The following is a 22368-nucleotide window of genomic DNA, read 5'->3' as shown; positions in this document are numbered from 1 at the left end:
AAGGGTTTTTAACTTCTACTGGAAATATTAATCTGCTGTCTTCTTAACTCACTTTTAAGATGACTTTTCTAAACCTTTCTGAGTAGATTGGTCTATTATCTATTTGCAGAATCAGTACATTATGTAATGGTTGAGATAATCATATGCATTTGAAAGAATATGGGAAGGGATTTTGAAGAAAAATTTTCTTAGAAATAGGAAATATATATGTATTATTTATGTATATTGCATGTCTATATATGCATATACACATGTATATGTATGTACAAGGTAAATGTATGTATATGTACTATATACATTAAAATATAATTTAATATGTTTAATCCAGTGCCATTGAGCTTAAAGGAATTATCTGTGTGACATTCTTCTCGCGTGCACATGGAACATTCTCCACATGGGTCACAAATCAGCCCTCAACAAGTACACAAAGATGAAGATCATACCTTGCATATTTTCAGACCACAACACTATGAAACCCAAAGTCAACCACAGGAAGAAAATTGGAAAGACCATAAATACTTGGAGACTAAAGAATGAATGGGTTAACCAAGAAATTAAAGACAAAATTAAAAAGTCAACGGAAGCCAATGAAAATGAAAATATGACAGGCCCAAATCTCTGGGATGCAGCAAAGGCAGTCATAAGAGGGAAGTATACAGCAATCCAGGCCTTCATAAAGAAGGAAGAAAGGTCTCAAATACACCACCTAACTTTATACCTAAAAGAGCTGGAAGAAGAACAGCAAAAAAGCCCAAAACCAGCAGAGGAAGGGAAATAATGATTAGAGCAGAAATCAATGATATCAAAATTAAAACAAAACAAAACAAAAAACAGTAGAATAGATCAATGAAACCAGGAGCTGATTCTTTAAATGAATTAACAAAACTAATAAGCCCCTAGCCAGATTAATCAAAAAGGAAAAGAAAAGGACCCAAATAAATAAAATCATGAAGGAAAGAGGAGAGATCACAACCAACACCACTGAAATACAAACAGTAATCAGAGAATATTATGAGCAATTATATGTCAACAAATTTGGCAATCTGAAAGAAATGGACAAATTCCTAGAAACATATAAACTACCAAAACAGAAACAGGAAGAAATAGAAAATTTAAACAGATCCATAACTAGTAAATAAATTGAATCAGCAATCAAAAATCTTCTAACAAACAAGAGTCCAGACCCTGATGGCTTTCCAAGGGAAGTCTACCAAACTTTTAAAGAAGAGTTAATACCTATTCTTTTGAAGCTGTTCCAAAAAATAGAAATGGAAGGAAAACTGCCAAACTCATTCTACCATGCCAGCATTTCCTTGATTCCAAAACCAAAGACCCCAATAAAAAAGAGAACTACAGACCAATTTCCCTGATGAACACAAATGCAAAAATTCTCAACAAGATACTCACAAACTGGATCCAACAATACATTAAAAGAATCATTCACCACAATCAAGTGGGATTTATTCCTGGGATGTAAGGCTGGTTCAATATCCACAAATCAATAAATGTGAACATCACATTAATAAAAGAAAGGATAAGAACCACATGATCCTATCAATAGATGCAGAGAAAGCATTTGACAAAACACAGCCTCATTTCTTAAAAACAAAACAAAAAACCAAAACTGTCAAGAAAATAGGGATAGAAGGATCATACCTCAAGATCATAACGACCATATACTAAAGACCCACAGCTAATATACTCAATGGGGAAAAAAGGTGCAATATTACTCAGTGATCAAAAGAATGAAATCTTGCCATTTGCAACAATGTGGATAGAACTAGAGTATATTATGCTAAGTGCAATAAGTCAGTCAAATAAGACAAATATCTTATGATTTCACTCATATGTGGAACTTAAGAAACAAAACATAAACATAAGGGAAAGGAAGCAAAAATAATATAAAAGCAGAGAGGAAGACAAACCATAAGAGACTCTGAACTACAGGCAACAAACTGAGGGTTGGGGTAGAGGGATGGAGTAAATGGGCAAGGGGCATTAAGGAGGACACTTGTTGGGATGAGCACTGGGTTTTGTAACCAATAAATCACTAAATTTTATTCCTGAAATCATTATTACACTATATGTTAATTAACTTGGATTTAAATTTAAAAAAAAAATACAAAAAAATGAAGGAAAAAAAAAGAAAAAAGAAAATAAATGGTATAAAGCAAAAAATTGTGAAGGTCAGGGGCCCCTGGGTGGCTCAGTTAGTTACACATATGACTTTGGCTCAGGTCATAATCTCACAGTTTGTGAGTTTGAGCCCCACGTCGGGCTGTGCTGACAGCTCAGAGCCTGGAGCCTGCTTCAGATTCTGTCTCCCTCTCTCTGCCCCTCCCCCACTCACACTCTGTCTCTCTGTCTCTCAAAAATGAATAAACGTTAAAAATATTTTTTTAATTCTTTTTTTTTTTAATTTTTTTTTCAACGTTTTTTATTGGTTTTTGGGACAGAGAGAGACAGAGCATGAACGGGGGAGGGGCAGAGAGAGAGGGAGACACAGAATCGGAAACAGGCTCCGAGCCATCAGCCCAGAGCCCGACGCGGGGCTCGAACTCACGGACCGCGAGATCGTGACCTGGCCGAAGTCGGACGCTTAACCGACTGCGCCACCCAGGCGCCCCTATTTTTTTAATTCTAAAGGTCATAAACATTGTTTATTTCATTTCAGTAGCCCATAATTTCTTACCAATGACTATTATTTAATGTCTGATCAATATAAATATACAAAACATTATGACTTATGTAATTTAGGGAATAAAAATGTGAATGCCTTTATAATGATACTGTAGAATAACTTTTTGTTCATCAGCTTTTTGACTATAGGATACTAATAAATTTATTATCATCATGGCATTTAAAAAAAAGTACAGGGGTGTCTGGGTGACTCAGTCAGTTGAGCATCCGACTTCAGCTCAGGTCATGGTCTCACGGTTCGTGGGTTCGAGCCCCATGTCTGGGGATTTGTGCTGACAACTCAGAGCCTGGATCTACTTCAGATTTTGTGTCTCCTCCTCTCTATGTTCCTCCCCTGCTCACAGTCTGTCTGTCTGTCTCTCTCTCAAAAATAAATAAACATTTAAAAAATTTTTAAAAAAAGAACATATCTGTGTGAGCTTAGCATGCTGTATGTCAGTAGAGAACCATTCTGAACACATTCCTAGAGGATGAACCCATAGGTTTCTGTCTCCAAAGCAAAAGTCTTAGGCAGGCAAAACACCTGCCCCAAAGGATTTCTTTTCAGAGGTGTTTTCTTGGGAGAAGTATAAAGTCAAGCACCACATGGAGTGATATGTATTACTTACAGTGGCAGGGAAGAGGATATGAGAACTCTTAGATCTGGTTACAGGTTATCAATTATGTGCAAAGGACTGACCTAACAGACTTTTTTGTGTTCTACAAAGCCAGATTATGCTAATTCTAACCAACATTTCTCTAGAAAGTTGATAAGGCAAATAATTGAGAAAACCTGTACACAAAGGTCAACTTTTAATAGTGTATATTGTTTATATTGCTGCAAACAGCTTTAAAAAGAATTCTAGAATCCTTTTGAGAAAGCTCAAGACTGTTTTCATTTTGTCACCAATGTTAGATCCCATGGCTTCTCCTCAAGAGTGAATTTTCTACCCATCTCCTTCTGCATGTATATGGACAATGCACAGGGTTTGTCCAAGGCCAGACACTTCATTGGCTAAAGATCCCATATCTTTTTAAAGTATGCATTTCTGCATTGATTCAGACATTGAATCAATCTAGACATAAGGTAAAGCTTAGAAAATAAATCAGGCAAATCTCCTGAATGTTTATTAAAGGTGATTATAATTCTTGAGCCAGAAAGCTAGTTATCTGGGAAATAATAATGGAAAGAATACCATTCTTTAGTTCTTTTCTGAAAAACAAAGTTTAAAAAAATAATCATAGCACTAGTGCTTTAAACTGAATATAACACTGTTCAGAATTCCTCCCTCTGCAATCTCCTTTTTAAGACTTTGCCTGCCACCACTTACTCAGGTTCTGTCTTTTATGAGAGCAAAGACTATCAACTCTTCATATCTTCACAGATTCCATGTAAACATACAAAATTGAGGGAAAAAAAAACATACTCAAAAGGCAGGCAATTCACTGGGGGCAATTAGGGCAATTAATTGTATGAATTTGTAATTACACTACAAACCTAATGAAGCCAGACCTCAAACCTTTTGTAGGTTTCCCAGAACCTAGTGCAGTCCATGTACTCAAAATGCATCCACCAATGCTAATTGATGAATATTCTAATAGATCATAAGCATTAACATAAATGGTTATTATTAGGAATTTATTTATTTATTTATCTGTTTGTTTATTTATTTATTTAATTTATTCATAAGCACTTCAAATAAGTTGTCCTTAATCCTGTCTAATACAGATTTCCCCAAGAGGTTTAACTATTATGGAACTCTTTAAAAAATGTTTATTTTTTATTTTTGAGAGAGAGAGGGAGAGAGAGAGAGAGAGAGAGAGATGGAGAGTGCACAAGCCAGGGAGGGGCAGAGAGAGAGAGAGAGGGAAACAGAGAATCCAAAGCAGGTATTATGCTTTCAGTGCAGAGCCTGATGCAGGGCTCAAACCCCCAAACTGTGAGATCATGACCTGAGCTGAAGTCCAAGACTTAACTGACTGAGCCACCCAGGCCCCCCTATTATGGAACTTTTAATATCCACTTTATAGTGTAAATTCTTTAAATATATTTAATGTTTATTAACTCTGAAACTCTTGAGGAAGACCACAGAGTTTCTCTTGTTGTGTACAAAATGATATCATACTTAAATAGTCTTAGTTCAAGCAGGTTCACATTCAAAGCCAGTCTAAGTGCAAAAAAGAACCGTGATTTGAAAGGCAAAACAAAAGCCTGATAAAATGCATTATTAAAGCTTATAAGCACAAGCTTGGATTTCTTGCGGGATTTTATCCTGTGAATAATTTACATTATGGTTAAATTCTTAAAACTGATGAAAACTATTTAGATAACACTGATAATGAAGTTCATTTCTTTTCATCTTTTACTTAAAAAAGGAAAGTAATAAATTACATTTTCTATATAAACTTAGTCCTGCAGGATGAGCTTAACTTTGTATCAGAATAGTCAATGACTATATCAAAGGTTTTATTATATCAACATTTATTTTTAGCCTGGGTAGATGAGTTAAATAGAATTATGATTATCTCCTGAATTAAGGCATGCCTTCTATAATAGTTATAGATCATACTAGGTCTGTGGGAGATCTTTAAAATTTATACCCTGGGGCATCTGGATGGCTCATTGGTTAAGCGTCTGACTCTTGATTTTATCTCAGGTCATAATCTCAAGGTTCATGAGATTAAGCCCCATGTTGTGCTCTGACAGTGTGGATGCTTGGGATTCTCTCTCTCCCCCACTCTCTGCCCTTTCTCCATTCACGTTCTCTCTCTTTCAGAATAAATAAACATTTAAAATGAATGCCCATTACCAAGAAAATTAAAAAAAAAATTCCCAAGACATAAACACAACTGCATTTTTTAAATTAATAATGCTTCTAATTTATAGATTCAACATGTAATCTATAATGTGATTTTTGGAAATAGAGTGATTTATTTAGAATAAAAATTTGAGTCTAATAGCAACAAAGCCAGCATCCATAAAGAAAACTATGTGATACCCTATACAAAATGTAAAATAAAAACAAAAAAAACAGAAACAACAAAATATATACACAAAGAGACTACACAGCACAGTTACTCTTCTTCCTATATAAAGAGTTCCTGCAAATAAACAAAATAAAGATGAATATTTTAATAAATATATGAAGGTCAAAAAGATTGATAGGTAACTCACAAAATGCAAAATGCAAATGTCCAGTAAAACTATAAAAAGAAACAAATTTAATACGGATGCAAATTAGAACAAAGAGACTCCATTTTATAAAGTTGTTAGGCAAATATTGGGGCATGGAGAGAAATGTATTCTTTCAGAGACAGGCAATTCTTGCACTGCTGGTGTGGGTATGAACATTTTTTGTGATAATTTTCCTTAGGATATAAGCAAATAACTGACAAAGATACAGAAGAATAATCATCAAAGTGTTTTTGGTGTTGGTGTGTGTGTGTGTGTGTGTGTGTGTGTGTGTGTGTGTGTGTGTATGTGTGTGTCTGTGCGTCTACGGGTGTTTAAATAGAACATGGAAACAAGATAATGCTCAACAATATAGAACTGGAGAACATACACATATACATAGGAACACACAAAAGAAGAAGCTATGAATGTCAGTGTGTGTGTATATATGTATGACCCTACATATATTCTTTGGCTAATTTCTCACAAATCCTAATTTATATGCATTTGGCTTAGATATCAATATGAAGCATCATGTGTCTAAATACTGTGTATTAATTTGATATAAAATCTGATCTCATATATTTGCAATTATAAGTTTACCTATAATCGTTATAAATTCTATGACTGCATTTGCCTTATGATCAGCAGTATATGTTACAATATAATTTCTATATAGCCATCATGTGTTGCTATACTTTGATGTTACAAATGTAAAAGTTCTTTGTTTCACCAAAAAACTTCCACATGAAATGACTACATTAAATTGCTACCATTTTAAAGACAAGCTGATATTTCAGTTAGAATAATGCTATCTCTAAAACCAAAGAATTAAAGTCCTTTGCTTATTCTTAGTTTAATATTTACAGTTTGATCAAAGAACAAACAACTCCATTGTCTCACTCTCACATACATCATTACCCTATCTGAAGATGAAAGCACTTTCTGAATAAGCTTTAAAGCCAAAAAGTAAAATGGATAGAATAATATTATGATGCAGGTTAGCAGATGCACTAGGCATACCATATCTTTTCATTTCTACTGAATAACTTTTAAAAAGTCTGTGATTTTTCCTAGGCTTTTTACAAGGTAAAAAGATTTATTCCAGAGGCAAAAATCCAAAGACTGGTAAACAATTTTTGCTGTTGTTGTTACAGGAAAAAGCATTGGAATTCCAATGGTAAAGCACTTTCTCCAAATTACATGATTCAAATGAAACTGACTAAAAACAATCTGGGGTAGATGATAAAAGAGGTGTTTGAGTACGTACCCTATATAACAATTATTAATTTGCAATGGTATGACGTAACCCTACCTGAATAATATGTAACATCCGTGCCTCTTAAATTTCTTTAAAGATTCTTTCTATGCAAATTTTCCTTAGATGCATTTGATTTTAATGGTTCACTTTCAACATCACATCTACAGTATTTCCATATTAACAAAACAATCTTACCAAGACATTTGAATTTAATGTCAGGGACCCTGTCATCTCAAGTGATATCTGACTTTTCCACTCCAGTGCATATTGTTTATACAATTTCTCTCATTCATCCCTTCATTTACTTTCCCCAGATAAAATATTTGGGAATCTCCCCTTTTATATTTAACTCCTTTGCTGCTTAAGACATTTGTTTATTAATAATTTTCCATAGGTTTCAGTTGTATCATTGGAATAATTGGACTAAAGAGTGATGCATCTGGATTTTAGTCAATGAGCAAGTATTCAAACACTGCATTTAATCCCTATGCAATTAATCAAAGTAGAGAAAGGACATGTGTGAAACACTGGGACTTCATAATTTCATACTAATAAGCACAAGAGGTAATTCAGGAATAAGCATTTAAAGTGTCACAGTGATGCATTTTGAAAAGGGCAGTGTAAATGAATCTTGAGCCATTGACTTACCCAAGACCGTGAGCTCTGCAGAGGCACTAATATTCTCATTTTTATATGTAACAACACAGGTGTAAGTTCCACTATCATCATCTGTCACATTGGAGATAAGCAGATTGCTTCCACCCAGTAAAGAATACTTTTTGGACCTGAAAGACATAGGCATATAAAATTAGAGAGCAGATTAATGTAGGGATATACAGGTGTATACCAGGCAATGTACTCAGAGGTTTAAATAAACTCCACAAAAGATCAAATTATCAAATTAGAAAGAGAGTCTATTTTATGAGGCTTTGATAACATCACATTTATTGATCAAAAATTGATTCAAGGTAAACCAATCCCACTGGAAGGCAGTGATCAAAAAATTAAACAGATTAAACTTGGAACCAAGCTTAATACTGAAAAGAAATTTACAGATAATCTGGCCCAATTCTCTTATTTTGGATTTGAGGACCACAAGTACCAGAAAAGTGATTCCCCACAGTGGAAGGCAATGTGTTGTGTCCTGACATCCAATTCAGTAATCTTTGTACAAAGCCACATTTCATTGTGTACCAGGAATATCTGGCTACATTCAGAGAACACATTTGACATACTAAAGCTACAAACAGATTTCTCACATGCTTTCATATTCTCAGAAGTATAGTGACACCACACCATACGGTGTTGTTATAATATAGGTGGGAGGTGAAAGTTATGGTCTATGAACCTCTCTCATCATAGAAAACAGAAGTGTTAAAAAGGAGTACACCATACCTCCAAATCAATAAAATTAATTTCTTAAGTGAAATCCATTTAATCAAAACGTTTCAGACTAAGCGCTCCATTCTATTAAGAGTTTACTTTCTAACTACGCTTTAATATGAACGTCTACTAATTCAAGGCCAGCCATGTTCTCCTTTTGTTTTATTTTAAATATTTGTTACATCTGGAATATGAAAGGTATAACTGGACCTGAAAAAAATTTCACAGACCCTATAATGACATGCTATATATTTCAAATCAGAAAATTTTAATTTCTTAATAAATATTTCACTATACCACTTCCTTAGGATGAGATTCTCCAAGGTATCTTTGCTGAATATTTTTTGGACAGTGTTATTTTAACAGCAACACTGGCTTTCTGAACTTCTTTCTGAATTGATCTCATGGATTTTGACTCTGTCCTCCATCTCTTTATCCCAGTGGATAAAAATCTTCCGTATATTGTATAATGTCAAGGAATGTGGGAGGAAATCAATTATCATTAAAAACCCTAGTATTTCTAGGTACCTTTAGCAAATGAGAAAGATAAACAGTGACATATACTTCACAGAAGTCTTCAATGTGTAATACCTGAGTTGGACGACTTCCTCTCCTCGTAACCAGGTAAAACTCGGGGGAGGATAGCCAGAAACACAACACTCCAGGATGGCATCTTTTCCTTCAATGGCTACTACATTGGATGGTCTTTGCAAAAAATACAGCTGCCTATGTAGTCCTGGATCTGTGGAAAGAAAACACAGGATCACATCTTTTTATGAAAAGCACTGTAAAGATAAATGATGTAGCTTGAACCAATTTTTTCCTAATAAACACTCTGATAGGGAGGAAGAAAAGAAAACAATGAAAAGATGTGAATGAAACTTATAAACTAGAATCTTAAAAGGCTTTTCCATCCCCAGTTTCTAGGATCATGCTAGTAGAATATTCTTAGCAGTTGATGACATCACAGTATAAGGCAAAAGGTAAAAGCTTGAGGTTACTAGTCAGTCGTGTGGGCTGCAGAATTTCTCAGTTTCTCATTAGAGAACAAGACTATATTACCAGTAACTTTTCTAAATGTTATCACTTGAAACTTTCTGATATGTTCAGTTTGTCTGCCACTAATATCTATTCCACTTCTGCTCTGTCCATTGCTTCCGTGGCTGTCAGGATGATGTTAAATAACACACAAGCATTAAGAAGATAGAATGTAGAAGGTACTAAAAAAAATCTGCTGTCTTCAAAACAGAGCTTACATTAAATTTTGTTTTGTATAACAATAAGTTTGGCTGTTTCTAAGCCTTCTGCTTATTTTTAATTTCTAACAACATCCCCAAGCATTTGTCCCTAGAGCTGAGACTCTGCATAAAGAGTTCTTTATCTTTCTACCTAGCTCAAAGCATTTTCTAGCTCTATATATCCAACGTTATCCATTTGTTCTAGCAGGTAACTAAAAAAAGTATCTATTCAACCTACAAACTCATTCCACTCACCTTAGAACTCATTTGTTCCAAAGTTGCTAACATTATGTCAGATGGAATAAGAAAAAAAATTACAAAATCCTAAGCACAAGGTTCAACACAGTTAAGAGAAAACTCTGAGAGTTAACAGCTTCTCTTCCATCTCCCCACATATTCCACTCCTAATCCCCGGGACACACCAACAGCAGCCTATGGTTAGGTGAGCTTAGAGGAAATCCTCCTTGCCATGGTGATACATCCTCTGACCTGACCTGCTGACTAAATTTCTATCATTCAAAGTTTATTTAAAATAAGATGTATTTCCACATCACTATTAAAATCCACATCCCCCTATGGAGATTTGGTTTAGGCTATTTTCAACTACTAATGCATTAAATTGAATTAGCATGTAATCTGTCATTTTTCAAACTCAAAGCACAGTCTTGAAGCAAAGAAAATGAGGCCATGAAATCTTAAAAAACTAGGATTGGGGCAGATGGAGAATTGCCAGGGGAGATTAGAACCAACTGTGTCATAGTGTGAGCCATGGAGGAGCAGAGGGGAAGTGAGGTAGGAGGAGACCTGGGGAACATTTTAACATCACTGTTAGTCTTCCTTGGCCTGACCCAACTCCATACAGCTTGATCACAGGTTAATAAAAGAATATCAACTCTGTAGTTAAAGGTTGGAATAGTAATTGTCATTTAAAGTACTGTGTGTGAAGAAAGAGAAACACTATCTGTCTTCTCACATCAGTTTCTGGTTGTTACAGCAACAAAAATAAATACTCTCACAATGAAAATATTGAAAGAATTTTTGAAATGTGTTAATCCTTATTAAATCAATATTGTAGAAAAAATGTCTCAAAACTTTAAAAAGATTGCTGGTGGGATATGTCATTTCCATTTTTGAAAATGACTTTTCAAATCAAATGAAAATAGTTGGAAGGATAATGTTGCTTAACAATAGATTTCCTGAAATAGAAGTTTCCTAAAATGTATATTATAAATAGCTATCTTAATAATGGAGTCCTATCTATCAAATGCTTTACTTCTATCACCTGTACCTCAGTAGAAATGTTTCAGCTGCATATACTGTATAATACTATATACTGTTATGCACACACACACACACACACACACACACACCAATGTTATAATACTATAGCATCAAGTAAGATCTACTTAATTTGATCTTATAGCTAAAAGAAAAATTTAGTTAGAGCCTATGTGCAATACTATTTATACATTAAAGAACCAAAATTCAACTCAGCTATTATACTTTATTTTATTAGAAAACAAAATCACTCAATACAAAATGTTTTTATTTTTTTATTTTAATTTATTTAAAAAATGGAATAGTAGGGAGTTTCCATATACCAGTTCCCCATTCCCAATAGTCGCCCCTATAATTAACAACTTGCATGAAGATGGTACATTTATTACAACTAATTAAGTGATATTGGTATATTATTATAAACTAAAGTCAATAATACACCTTAGGCTGACTCTTTTTGTTGTATAGTTGTATGGGTTTTGACAAATGTGCAATGTCAGTATTCAGCATTACAGTATCATATAGCTTCACCACCCTAAAAATCCCCTAACCTTCATGTATTCATTCATTTCCCACCACCCCTATTTCAAATCCCAGGAAATCACTGGATTTTCTACTATTTCTCCAGTTTTATCTTTTCCAGAGTATCCTGTAGTTGGAACTCTATAGTATATAGATTTCTCACATTGATTTCTTTCACTTAGTAATATCCACTTAGGGTTTCTCTATGTCTTTTGAGTGCTCAATAGTTCATTTACTCTTCTTGCTGCATAATATTCCATTATATGGATCTACCACAGTTTGTTCATCCATTCACCTATTGAAGGAAAACTTGATTGCTTGGTGATTATGAACATATCTGCCATAAATGTGTATTTGCAGATTTTTTCTGGCCATAACTTTTCAACTTAATTGGGTAAATGGCTTGAAGAGTGATTGTTATAGTGTATGGTAAAACAATGTTTATCTTTGTAAGAGACTCCCAAACTGTCTTCCAAAGTGGCTCTGCAATTTTGCATTCCCACTGGCAATGAATGAAAGTTCCTATTGCTCCTATCCTCAAAAGCATTTGGTGTGGCCATTTTTTTTTTCATTTTAACAGGTGCCTAGTATTATAACTGTTCCAACTTGCAATTCCCTGATGACACATAATATTGAACATATTGCATGTGCTTGGTCTCCATCTTTTAGTTCCTCTTCGGAAGGTGTCTGCCTATTTTTAAAATTGATTTGTTTGTTTTCTTATCATTGAGTTTCCACTGCTTGTATATTTCAGACACGAGTCATTTTATCAAATTGTGTTTTGCATATATTTTCTGTATGTGGCTTGTTTCTACTTTCTCTTAACATTGTATTTTGCAGAGCAGAAATGATTAATATTATAACTTGTCAATCTTTCCTTTCATGGGTCATTTTATAGGTCTAAAAATTCATTGTTGAACCTAAGTTCACCTAGATTTTCTCCTATGTTGTCTCCTAGAAGTTTTTATAATTTTGCACTTTACATGTAGGTCTATGATCTGTTTTGAGTTAATTTTTTGCAAAAATGTATAATAAGGTCTGGGCCTGGAGGTTTTGTTTTATTTTGTTTTGCATATGAATATCCAATTGTTCCAGAACCATTTGTTGAAAAGACTATCCTTTCTCCGTTGGCTTGATTTTGTACCTTTGTGAAACATCAGTTGACTTTATGTGGGTCTATTTCTGGGTGCTCTGTTTTGTTCTATTGATCTGTTTGCCTGTTATTTGGCCAATATCACACCATCTTGACTATTGTACCTTTACAATGAGTCTGATGTCAAACAGTGTGCATCCTCAGACTTTCTTCTTCAGTATTGTTGTCACTATTCTATGTCTCCTGTCTTTCCATAAAAACTTTTGAATCAATTTATTGAGATACACAAAATAACTTTAACTCACTGCGATTTTGTCTTTATCTTAAAATATCAATAGTTCAGGCATCACTGGGCTCATATTGCCACAAAATAACTGCTATTACCTTTTTAGACAGAGCTTGTATATTCCAGATGACTTCAATCTCTGCCTGCCCCATTTCAATTATGTTTATTATCTTTGTAGCTTCATTGGAGGCATTAGTGTTTGTGACCTGATGATAGGTATAAAAATGTCAGCTATTGCCTGATAAATTTGGTTTTATTTTTTTCATTCTCTATAAATGTAAAACCCAATAAAGTCTAAGATTATGGAAGTTTCCAAAAAAAGCAAGTAGAATTTTTTTAATTTTTTTTTAATGTTTGTTTATTTTTGAGACAGAGAGAGAGAGAGAAAAAAAAGCATGGGTAGGGGAGGGACAGAGAGAGAGGGAGACACAGAATCTGAAGCAGGCTCCAGGCTCTGAGCTGTCAGCACAAAGCTGGATGCGGGGCTCAAATCCACAAGCAGCGAGATCATGACCTGAGCCAAAGTTGGACACTTAACCGACTGAGCCACCCAGGCGCCTCAGCAAAGAGAAATTTTTTAATAGTAAATAGCTTCCTATGTTTCCCAACATTGTGATGAATTAAATATGATCACCAATTTTTTTTAGTTCCTTCAATCCAGAATGGAGGGTCTAGTTCCCTATAGTTTAATTCTGGCCTGGCCCTATGTTGTGCTTTGATCCAAAGATTATAAACCCATAGATTACGTCATACTATATGAACTCTGGAGCTAAGGCCTCAAGAGGTATTACAGTTTCTTCCATGACTCTTTCTGAGACTGGCATCTTAGTCTAGCCACCTGAAGAAGACACATGACAGATAACTGAGTTAAGTTCCCCCAAGTCAAAAATGAGTACCAACTGACAGATGTTTGAGTTAGGCCAACTTGAATCTTCCACTTCTGCCAAATGTACACAAGGGAGCCAAAGTGAAACCAGCAGAGGAACTGCTGAGATATACCACAGGATTATACAAGAAAATAAATTGTTTCAAGTCACTAAATTTTAGACTGGCTTCTCATGTAGCAACAGATATTTGCCTTATTTTTTTCTCTAAAATTTGATTTTTTTTAAAAAAGGGTGTCAAGAAAGTAGATTTACATTTTTAAATTAGGGAGGATAGGGGCACTGGGGTGGCTTAGTCGGTTAAGCATCTGACTTCAGCTCAGGTCATGATCTACGGTTCATGGGTTTGAGCCCCACATCGAGCTCCGTGTTGACAGTGCGGAGCCTGCTTGGGATTCTCTCTCTCCCTCTCTCTCTGTCCCTCCCTCACTCATGCTGTCTCTGTCTTTCTCAAAATAAATAAACTTAAATAAATAAAAGAATGTTTAATATAAAATAAAATAAAATAAAATAAAATAAAATAAAATAGGGATGATGGGACACCTGTATGCTTCAGTTGGTTAAACCTCTGATTCTTGCTTCAGCTCAGGTCATGATCTCATGGTTTGTGAGATCAAGCCCCATGTCAGGCTCCATGCTCTTAGCATGGAGCCTGCTTGGGATTCTTTCTCTCCCTCTCTCTCTCTGTTCCTCTCCAACTTGTGCATGCACATGGGCTCTCTGTGTCTCTTTCCTTCTCAAAGTAAATAAACTTGAAATGAAATGAAATGAAATGAAATGAAATGAAATGAAAGAGGATAGAGGTACAATTGTCAATACTATTTTTGTGTGATAGAATCATAGGTGATTTTTATTTATATCTTTGGATTTCCAAAGCTTTTTATAAGAACATATGTTAGTTTGAGTGTACACAGTTATGTTAAATTCTGTTGTTGTAAGGTGGATGACAATTACACGAGGAACAAAGAAATTATAAAAGTAAATGATTAAGACACAAGGCACATATTTAAGAGCAGATGAAAGTTTTCTCTCTAGGCTCTACAATAGTATGGATAGAAAAGCCCTGGAAAGAATAAACTTGAAATTCTAGGTCATGACTTTAGTTGACTAAATTGATTTTAAGGGGCTATGATAGAATTCAGAACTATTCATAAAAATCATTTTTGTTCTTCCTATATGGGCACTGACTATTCATACCCAAATGGAATTATTCAGCTAATAGAACATGGCAAATTTTTCCAGTTAATTAATGAGCATGATTTAATCACATGAAATGGAATCAGAATTCCAGTTTGTAATACTATATTTAATTAACTGGGTGATGGGTACACAAATGGTCATTTTATTTTTATTCTTTAAACTGCACAAATGTTTCATATGCTTCTATATATGTGCTATATGTTTTAAAATGAAAAAGAGAGGAGAATGCAAGGGTAGAGACAAGAAAACATATTTGGCAATAGCTTTAAAATCAAACCAGCAAAAATTGATTTTTTCTGTCAATTTATATATTAAAAATAAACAAACAAAAAAAAGAAGCAGACCGCTTTAATATGATGTTCATGGAAGTTAATGCAAAAAAAAATTATGCAGCCATTTTTCTAAATTGATTATAAGCAGTCTGATTTGCTTAGACTAAAACCCACTTTAACTTTTTCCTGTTGGTAAGGGGGTGGGAAATGTTCGCCTGATTCTCAAACCTGATCTTATTCTCATCCTGGTGGCAATAAAGCTAATCCTCTTCAGAGGGCCAGAGGGTAGTATGTAACTAAAGGGAGAAGAATCGTGACAGTGATACTGCTCTCTGACATACACATTTAGATTGCATTTAAAGTGTAACATCTTAGCGTAACATGCTGCTTTTGCTTATGCTTACTTCCTTCCTGCCTGCCTGCCTTCCTGCCTGCCGGCCTGCCTACCTTCCGGCCTTCCTGCCTGCCTGTCTGCCTGCCTGCTTTCCTGCCTACCTCTCTGCCTTCCTGCCTGCCTGCCTGCCTTCCTGCCTGCCTGCCTACCTTCCGGCCTTCCTGCCTACCTGCCTGCCTGCCTGCCTGCCTGCCTACCTACCTACCTGCCTGCCTGCCTGCCTTCCTGTCTGCCTACCTGCCTGCCTGCCTGCCTGCCTTCCTGCCTGTCTGTCTGCCTTCCCGCCTGCCTGCCTTCCCGCCTGCCTGTCTGCCTTCCTGCCTGTCTTCCTGCCTGCCTGCCTTCCTGCCTACCTCTCTGCCTTCCTGCCTGCCTTCCTGCCTGCCTGCCTACCTACCTGCCTACCTGCCTGCCTTCCTGCCTTCCTGTCTGCCTTCCCTCCTGTCTGCCTACCTACCTACCTGCTTGCCTGCCTGCCTGCCTACCTACCTGCCTACCTGCATGCCTGCCTGCCTATCTGCCTACCTACCTACCTTCCTGCCTGCGTGCCTGCCTGCCTACCTGCTTGCCTGTCTGCCTATCTACCTGCCTGCCTGCCTGCCTTTCCCACCTTTCTAACTTTTTAAATGAAAAATCTGGCCAATATATTTGGCTTAAACTGTTATCTGAGTTGGAGAGGACTGATCCATAATCATTAGGAAAATGAATAATTATGTAGACAGTGGATCTCACAACTATGTGGTTTCGGGAACCACTGTACTCTTAAAAACTACTGAGGACCCCAAGGAGCTTTTATTTATGTAGGTTATAGCCATAAATATTTACCATATTGAAAGTCAAAATTGAGAGACTTTAAAAAAATATGTATTCATTGAATATTTATTCACAATTTACCATAATATATGTATTTTTAACTGTATTAACTGTATTTTGTTTTTCCAAAACAAAAAAATATTAGTGAGAAGATGGGTAGTACTTTACATTTTTCTAAAATTTTTAATGAGTAGTTTAATAGAGAATAACTAGACTGTTATGTTGAATAATGCATTTGCTTTGTTCTGGTATGTTTATCTGGTTGAATTACATGAAAATAACTAACCTCCAACAGATATGTAGTTGGAAAAGGAAAGGTATGTTTTAACTGCCTTTTCAAATAATTGTAGATTTTATCCTTTAACACTACTCCAGTAAGTAGTTTCTTGAAAGTTACTTGTAACATGGAATCCGATGCCATATTAATAAACATTCTCCACTGCTATATAAAAATCCATTGCTCTGTCTTGGACTGTGAATAGATCTTTTTTACCCATGAGGGATTCTTGTCACATCAAGCTGTGGTCATTCCGGATGGCACAGTGAATTAGACAGATCTTCCCACTGTTGACACATTTCATTACACAGTATCAAAAATCCCCATTTGTTACTATTGCCACCAATCCCATCAGAAAGGCCTTTTAATGTTGTGATGCTGTCATGCTCAAGTGGCAGATACAAGTTTTCCAAATTTCTAATTTTAACTTAAAAGCTTGAATTTCATCCTTGGCAGCAGATACTATTTTCCTTAAAATGACTGGCTCACTTTTCTCATTTCTGAGAAAATGTCTAACCAGTACCCAAGTCTGAATAGCTATAGTTTTTCCGTTGATTGCCCTTTCAAGCGAAAATGGTGTTCTATAAAAAAAAAAAAAGCTAATTCAGCTTGAAACTCAAATGATCGTGAAAATAAAAAAAAATCAATGTACTTAGACATCCTTCATATGCATTTCCTCTTTTTATATGCTGAATATTAAAAATATATGCACTTAAGGATTAAGAATTAATAAACTTAATAATTTTTATCGCATCATGAAAGGTATTCTTAGTCAACATAGGGAAACAATACAAAAAGACCCCCAAAACTGTATGATCATTAAAATAGGTTTGACCCTGCAGATTCCCTAAAAGTGTCTCTAGAAACAGTAAGAGTCCATAGAACATACTTTGAGAACCAGTGTAGACACAGCTTCAACAAATTAGCCCATCTTCTGAGAAGAAGCCCATTTCCTTTCAACACGGGAATAGTTTTGCATCCTTGAAGTAGAAACTGATAAGAGTAATGATTACTCTTCCTCTTCCTTATTATTATTGTTATTACTATTATTTCTGTTATTATCATTATTATTTATTTGCATTTGTGAGGGCGGTAAAAATCTTAACTATTTCCAATCACTGTCTTTCAGCAATCGATTAAAAATCAACAGGACAAATGGGTGGCTCAGTTGGTTAAGGGTCTGAATTTGGCTCAGGTCATGATGTCACAGTTGATAGATTCGAGCCCTGCATTGGGCTCTGTGCTGACAGCTCAGAGCCTGGAGCCTGCTTCGGATTCTGTGTTTCCCTCTCTCTCTGCCCTTCCCCTGCTTGTGTTCTGTCTCTCTCTCTCTTTCAAAAATTAAATAAACATTTAAAAAATTTAAAAAATTAAATTAAAAAAAAAATCAAGAAGCATCTTGGACCATATAACCTGACACATTTACCTACATTTCACATATTTGGAAATAAAAACTCCACTGTCTTCAGAGCTCATTACCCAAAGAGACATGGGGAGGCACACTAGTGAAAGTAGGGAGAGTATGTTCTATTTAAGGGCATTTCAATAAAAAAAAATTCTATCAGACACTAACGTAGCCAAATTGAGTCTCTGAGGCCAGCTAGAAGCTAAATTGGACTCTGCATTTGCAGGCCCAAATGTGTCAGGGCCACATGATTTTGTCTTACCTCATGATAGAAAACTGGACTGATTACATATGTCATCCAATGCTGGATACATTTTATAGTGAAAGGTGACTCTCTTTATTACTATTCTAGGACATTTGATGTAACCAATGAGTGGAATGCATGCTCACCCTGCGATGACAATGACTTTCTTTTAATGGGGCCATTTTCCTCAATTATTGTTTATGGATCTCAACACTAAACCTGCATAGCTGAATCTCAAGAATAACTGAGGCAGAGAGAAATTTAATTATGGACTGTTGGTGTCTGGGCCACCAGACAAAAATACCGGTGTTCACAATTTAATAACTATCTTCCTCAAAATAACCAGCGCTTGCTTTTAATTTTGATGCTTCCTGAATACAGAATCTTTCCCCCTGCCCTTATTGTATACTCTTTGGTTTTCTTTATTAAATGACTGACTCAATGGAATATCAAACACTTTTCCAATTGGAAATGAAAGGACACTGCAGGCGACAGTGGGGTATTGTCTTTGATTTCTTCCCAGGCATAAGAGTTACAAATTAATTTAACTTCACAGAGCTGGTTTCCTGACTACATCCTCAATTTCAAGCTAACATACTGTTTACCTGCTGGATCCGTAGCCATCCCCCATCTAGTTCTGTTTCAGGAAATTCAGCAGGTACCGTGTGCCTTCAAACCAAAGCAGATATAATAATATGTGCTCTGAGTGAAAAATTCCATGGAACTCCTTCTAACTCTGTGTTTAGAGTGTATTTTATTAAAAACCAGCTTAATCCAAGGTGATCACAGGAAAATCAAAATTTATTTAATAAAAAAAGAAAAGAAAACTCCATCTGGCTGAAAGCCAAAGAGCTTTGAACAGGGTAGGAGAAAGAAACCATTTCTCAGGAGCTAGTATTCATCCCTCTATGATTCTATTACTTCCCTTCCTCATTTACACCAATTCAGTACTAAAAATGACATTCCCTCTCTGTAAATATTCCTACATCTGTTCATATTTCCTCTTTCTTTCTCCATGTACACACACATACTGCTATTTGTAGATAGAGTTTGGAAGAAGAAAGCAGAGTGTCTATTCTTACCATTGGCATATGGCTGTATCCCTGTGTCTCACGGGCAAATTTTGAGTCTATCAGTTTCATTTTGTAGCAGGGTTGAAGGAAGTGGTTTTATATTTATAGAATGATTTTTTTTTGTAGTTTTACAGCTGATGGTAGAGTCCCAGAAAACAAATGTTGCCATTATGATGTGTCAAAGTTAGTTTAGGGAACCCAGAAATCTTCATAATTTATATACATGCGTAAAGCAGAATTTAAAATTTTCTAGAAAAGTAATGGATTATTTACTCCAACTTTTGTTTTTGATAAAGAACCAAAAAAGTACTTGTGTTATTTCCTATTTGGTCAATGTTGAATAATAAAGGTATGCTCATTAACTCATGACTAAATATGTGTTTTTTATGCTCCAGGAATAAACTGATATCAAGCAGGACCAGAAAAGGAAGCTCCACCCATCCTTTCACTGATTTTTTGTGACTTTTACACTAATAGGATATAGGTTGGGCTTCCACATATGCTCAGAAAAAGTGTCTTGTTTATGAGTCAAGGCAGACTGCTGCTCTCTTCAGTCAACTACCCTAGGGAGGATAAGTGTCATAATCCTAGTAAATGCAGAGCTGACTATATATCAGCCCCAAAAGACTCTTGGGAAAGAAATACTCTCTCTTTGTCAAGAAATCTTCATTCCTCCTTACAGAGAACAATCTCAAGTATATCGTTTTTGCTTTTGACCTTGTATGAAATAGCAACACATCAGGGGATGGAAGTTTAGAGGAGATCATATAAATAGTATCTAATATCACACAAGGTCCAGAATGAAAATCGAAAAATTAGTGGATCTAGTGAGGGAGAGATCACTAGTAACATTAGAATGACAGACATGGCAAGAAAAAATGTAACCAATCCCCCAGTATTTCAAGTACTTTTAACTTGGAGTCCTGGAGTAGGTTGATATCCCCAAAACAGCACTGAGGGATGAAGACTTTTTTTTTTTAACAAGTTCAAGAATCAAACACATATTGTCTACTTATCCACTGTAAGTCACCTTAGGCTTACTAACATATAAACTTTAGGCTTACTAGCATATAAACGTGGTTGCATCTAAATGGAATTTCATCAACTCTTTAGGAAATACTGATTATCTCTACTGTCTTACATTTGTTAAAAGACCTGACCTGCAAAACTAATTCTAATATAGCATGACTATCCACTGGTTTCCATGCTCTGTTCAGCCCCTGTTCTCAAAGAGGGCAAGCCAAAGCTATTATGGTTGGGGGTAAAGGAGTAGAGCACATCATGATATGCAACTTGGTCATTTCACTGTATGGTCAGTGGTATACAATAGAAGTTATCTTATTTTCCTTTGGTGTGCTTTTTATGACAATATAAACCACCTCAAAACCATTGTTTTTTAAATTAATTTAAAAGTAAGACAGTCTCATAGTTTATGAGATTGATTTTTGACCATTATTATTGTGTTTTAGCATGGCCTCATAGTTTTTAACAATTAGAGTCTGTCTAGAAAACTTGAACTTTTAAACACTGTGATTGCAATGGCAGAGTTGGAGATGAATGTGGGATGAAATAATAAATGAGAGTCTTGGTAGTGAGAAAATTTGGAAAGACTGCTCTAGACCAACCTCTTCTCTTAAAAGACAAGGAAAATAAGGATTTTATAAGATTCAGTGAATTGGTAATACCTAATAAAGATCAAATACCAGAAGTCTTATTTATCTTCTAACTCATTCCTAAGCCAGTGCCTCTTGCAATATTTTAGATAGTAAACAAAATAATGTTGACAGCAAGGTGGGGTGAAAATCATGTAGCAATGTATTACTAAAGAAACAGTTGAATTATAGTCTGCCTTTTAATAGACATGAAAAGCAAATGCAGAAACAGATGATACTATGGATAAATAGCGTTAAGTATGTGTAATTAACTACCACCAAACAAATGAACACTTAGATATCCAGAATCAAAATCAGGTAATTTACAATCAGATAAATAATATTGACATGAGAATCAAACTGCTTAAGACTGGAATTTCTAAAATGCCAAAGTAATTACAATAGTTAATAAGGACTTAGCAATTACAGGCATTGTATTTGGCCTCTTAAGTTAAAACCTCAGAACCACTCTAATAAATAAGTAACATTACTCTCTACATTTTGCAAAATAAACAAAGATTTAGATAAGTAACCTGTGCTAAATTGCACCACTAGTAAGTGATAGGACTGAGATTAGTACTTAGTCTGGTGTCATACTCTATGCTTTTAGCAATTTATTATAATAATATTTCAATTGATTGATAGTAACTCAATATGAAATAGATCGTGGTAATCCACATGCTGACTCCTTCATGCAATCTGAATTAAATCTGATTTACTATTTAGGAAACATGGTTCAAATATAATATAGTCATATTTCATTCTTTTCTAAGTACATGTAAGAGAGAAGCAGAAAAATCCATTTTATCCAACTTAGATCTACGAAAGGCGAATAGCATTCTGTTTATAGCACAGCATAAGAAATAGTTTTATTCAAAACTAACCTAAATAAAAAGTCAGACTATGGGAAAATCCTTTAGTGCAATGAAAAACATTAAGTATGGTACAAAAATACCAGGTTATAAGTTAATTCAATTTGCTCTTCACTTTCTTATTCCTACTTTTCTGTGAGTGTACTTATATCATGATACATATTACTGAAAAACCTTCAAGGATGCCAACCATGAGTAAAGTGAATAGAATCAAGTCTAAATTTCTAGACACGGGATTCAATGTTCTCCGTAAAAGAAATTCAACTTCTCATTCCAGATTTATCATCTGCTATCATTCTACAAATGGTTATCATCTGAATATCTAGAAAAGGAATAATCTCTACAAACAGTCTGCAAATTTTCCACCTAA

At 35.2% G+C, this 22368-nt stretch overlaps 1 protein-coding gene across 2 annotated transcripts in view; it reads right to left on the bottom strand.

Annotated features, from left to right (window-relative positions):
• Positions 1-22368, bottom strand: part of DCC (DCC netrin 1 receptor) — a 1134523-nt gene that overhangs the window by 585259 nt on the left and 526896 nt on the right. For both annotated transcript variants that reach the window (XM_078435224.2, XM_078435225.2), the window contains exons 4-5: positions 9087-9237; positions 7761-7897 (exon numbers count right to left, since the gene is read on the bottom strand). In XM_078435224.2, the coding sequence (XP_078291350.1) occupies positions 7761-7897; positions 9087-9237 (288 nt within the window). The remainder of the gene's footprint in view (positions 1-7760; positions 7898-9086; positions 9238-22368) is intronic.

The sequence above is a fragment of the Panthera onca genome, chromosome D3, assembly GCF_046562875.1.
Source record: "Panthera onca isolate mPanOnc1 chromosome D3, mPanOnc1 haplotype 2, whole genome shotgun sequence".
NCBI classification, from domain to species: domain Eukaryota; kingdom Metazoa; phylum Chordata; class Mammalia; order Carnivora; family Felidae; genus Panthera; species Panthera onca.
Note: the sequence above shows the minus strand (reverse complement) of the source record. Positions and strands in the feature narration are given on the sequence as shown.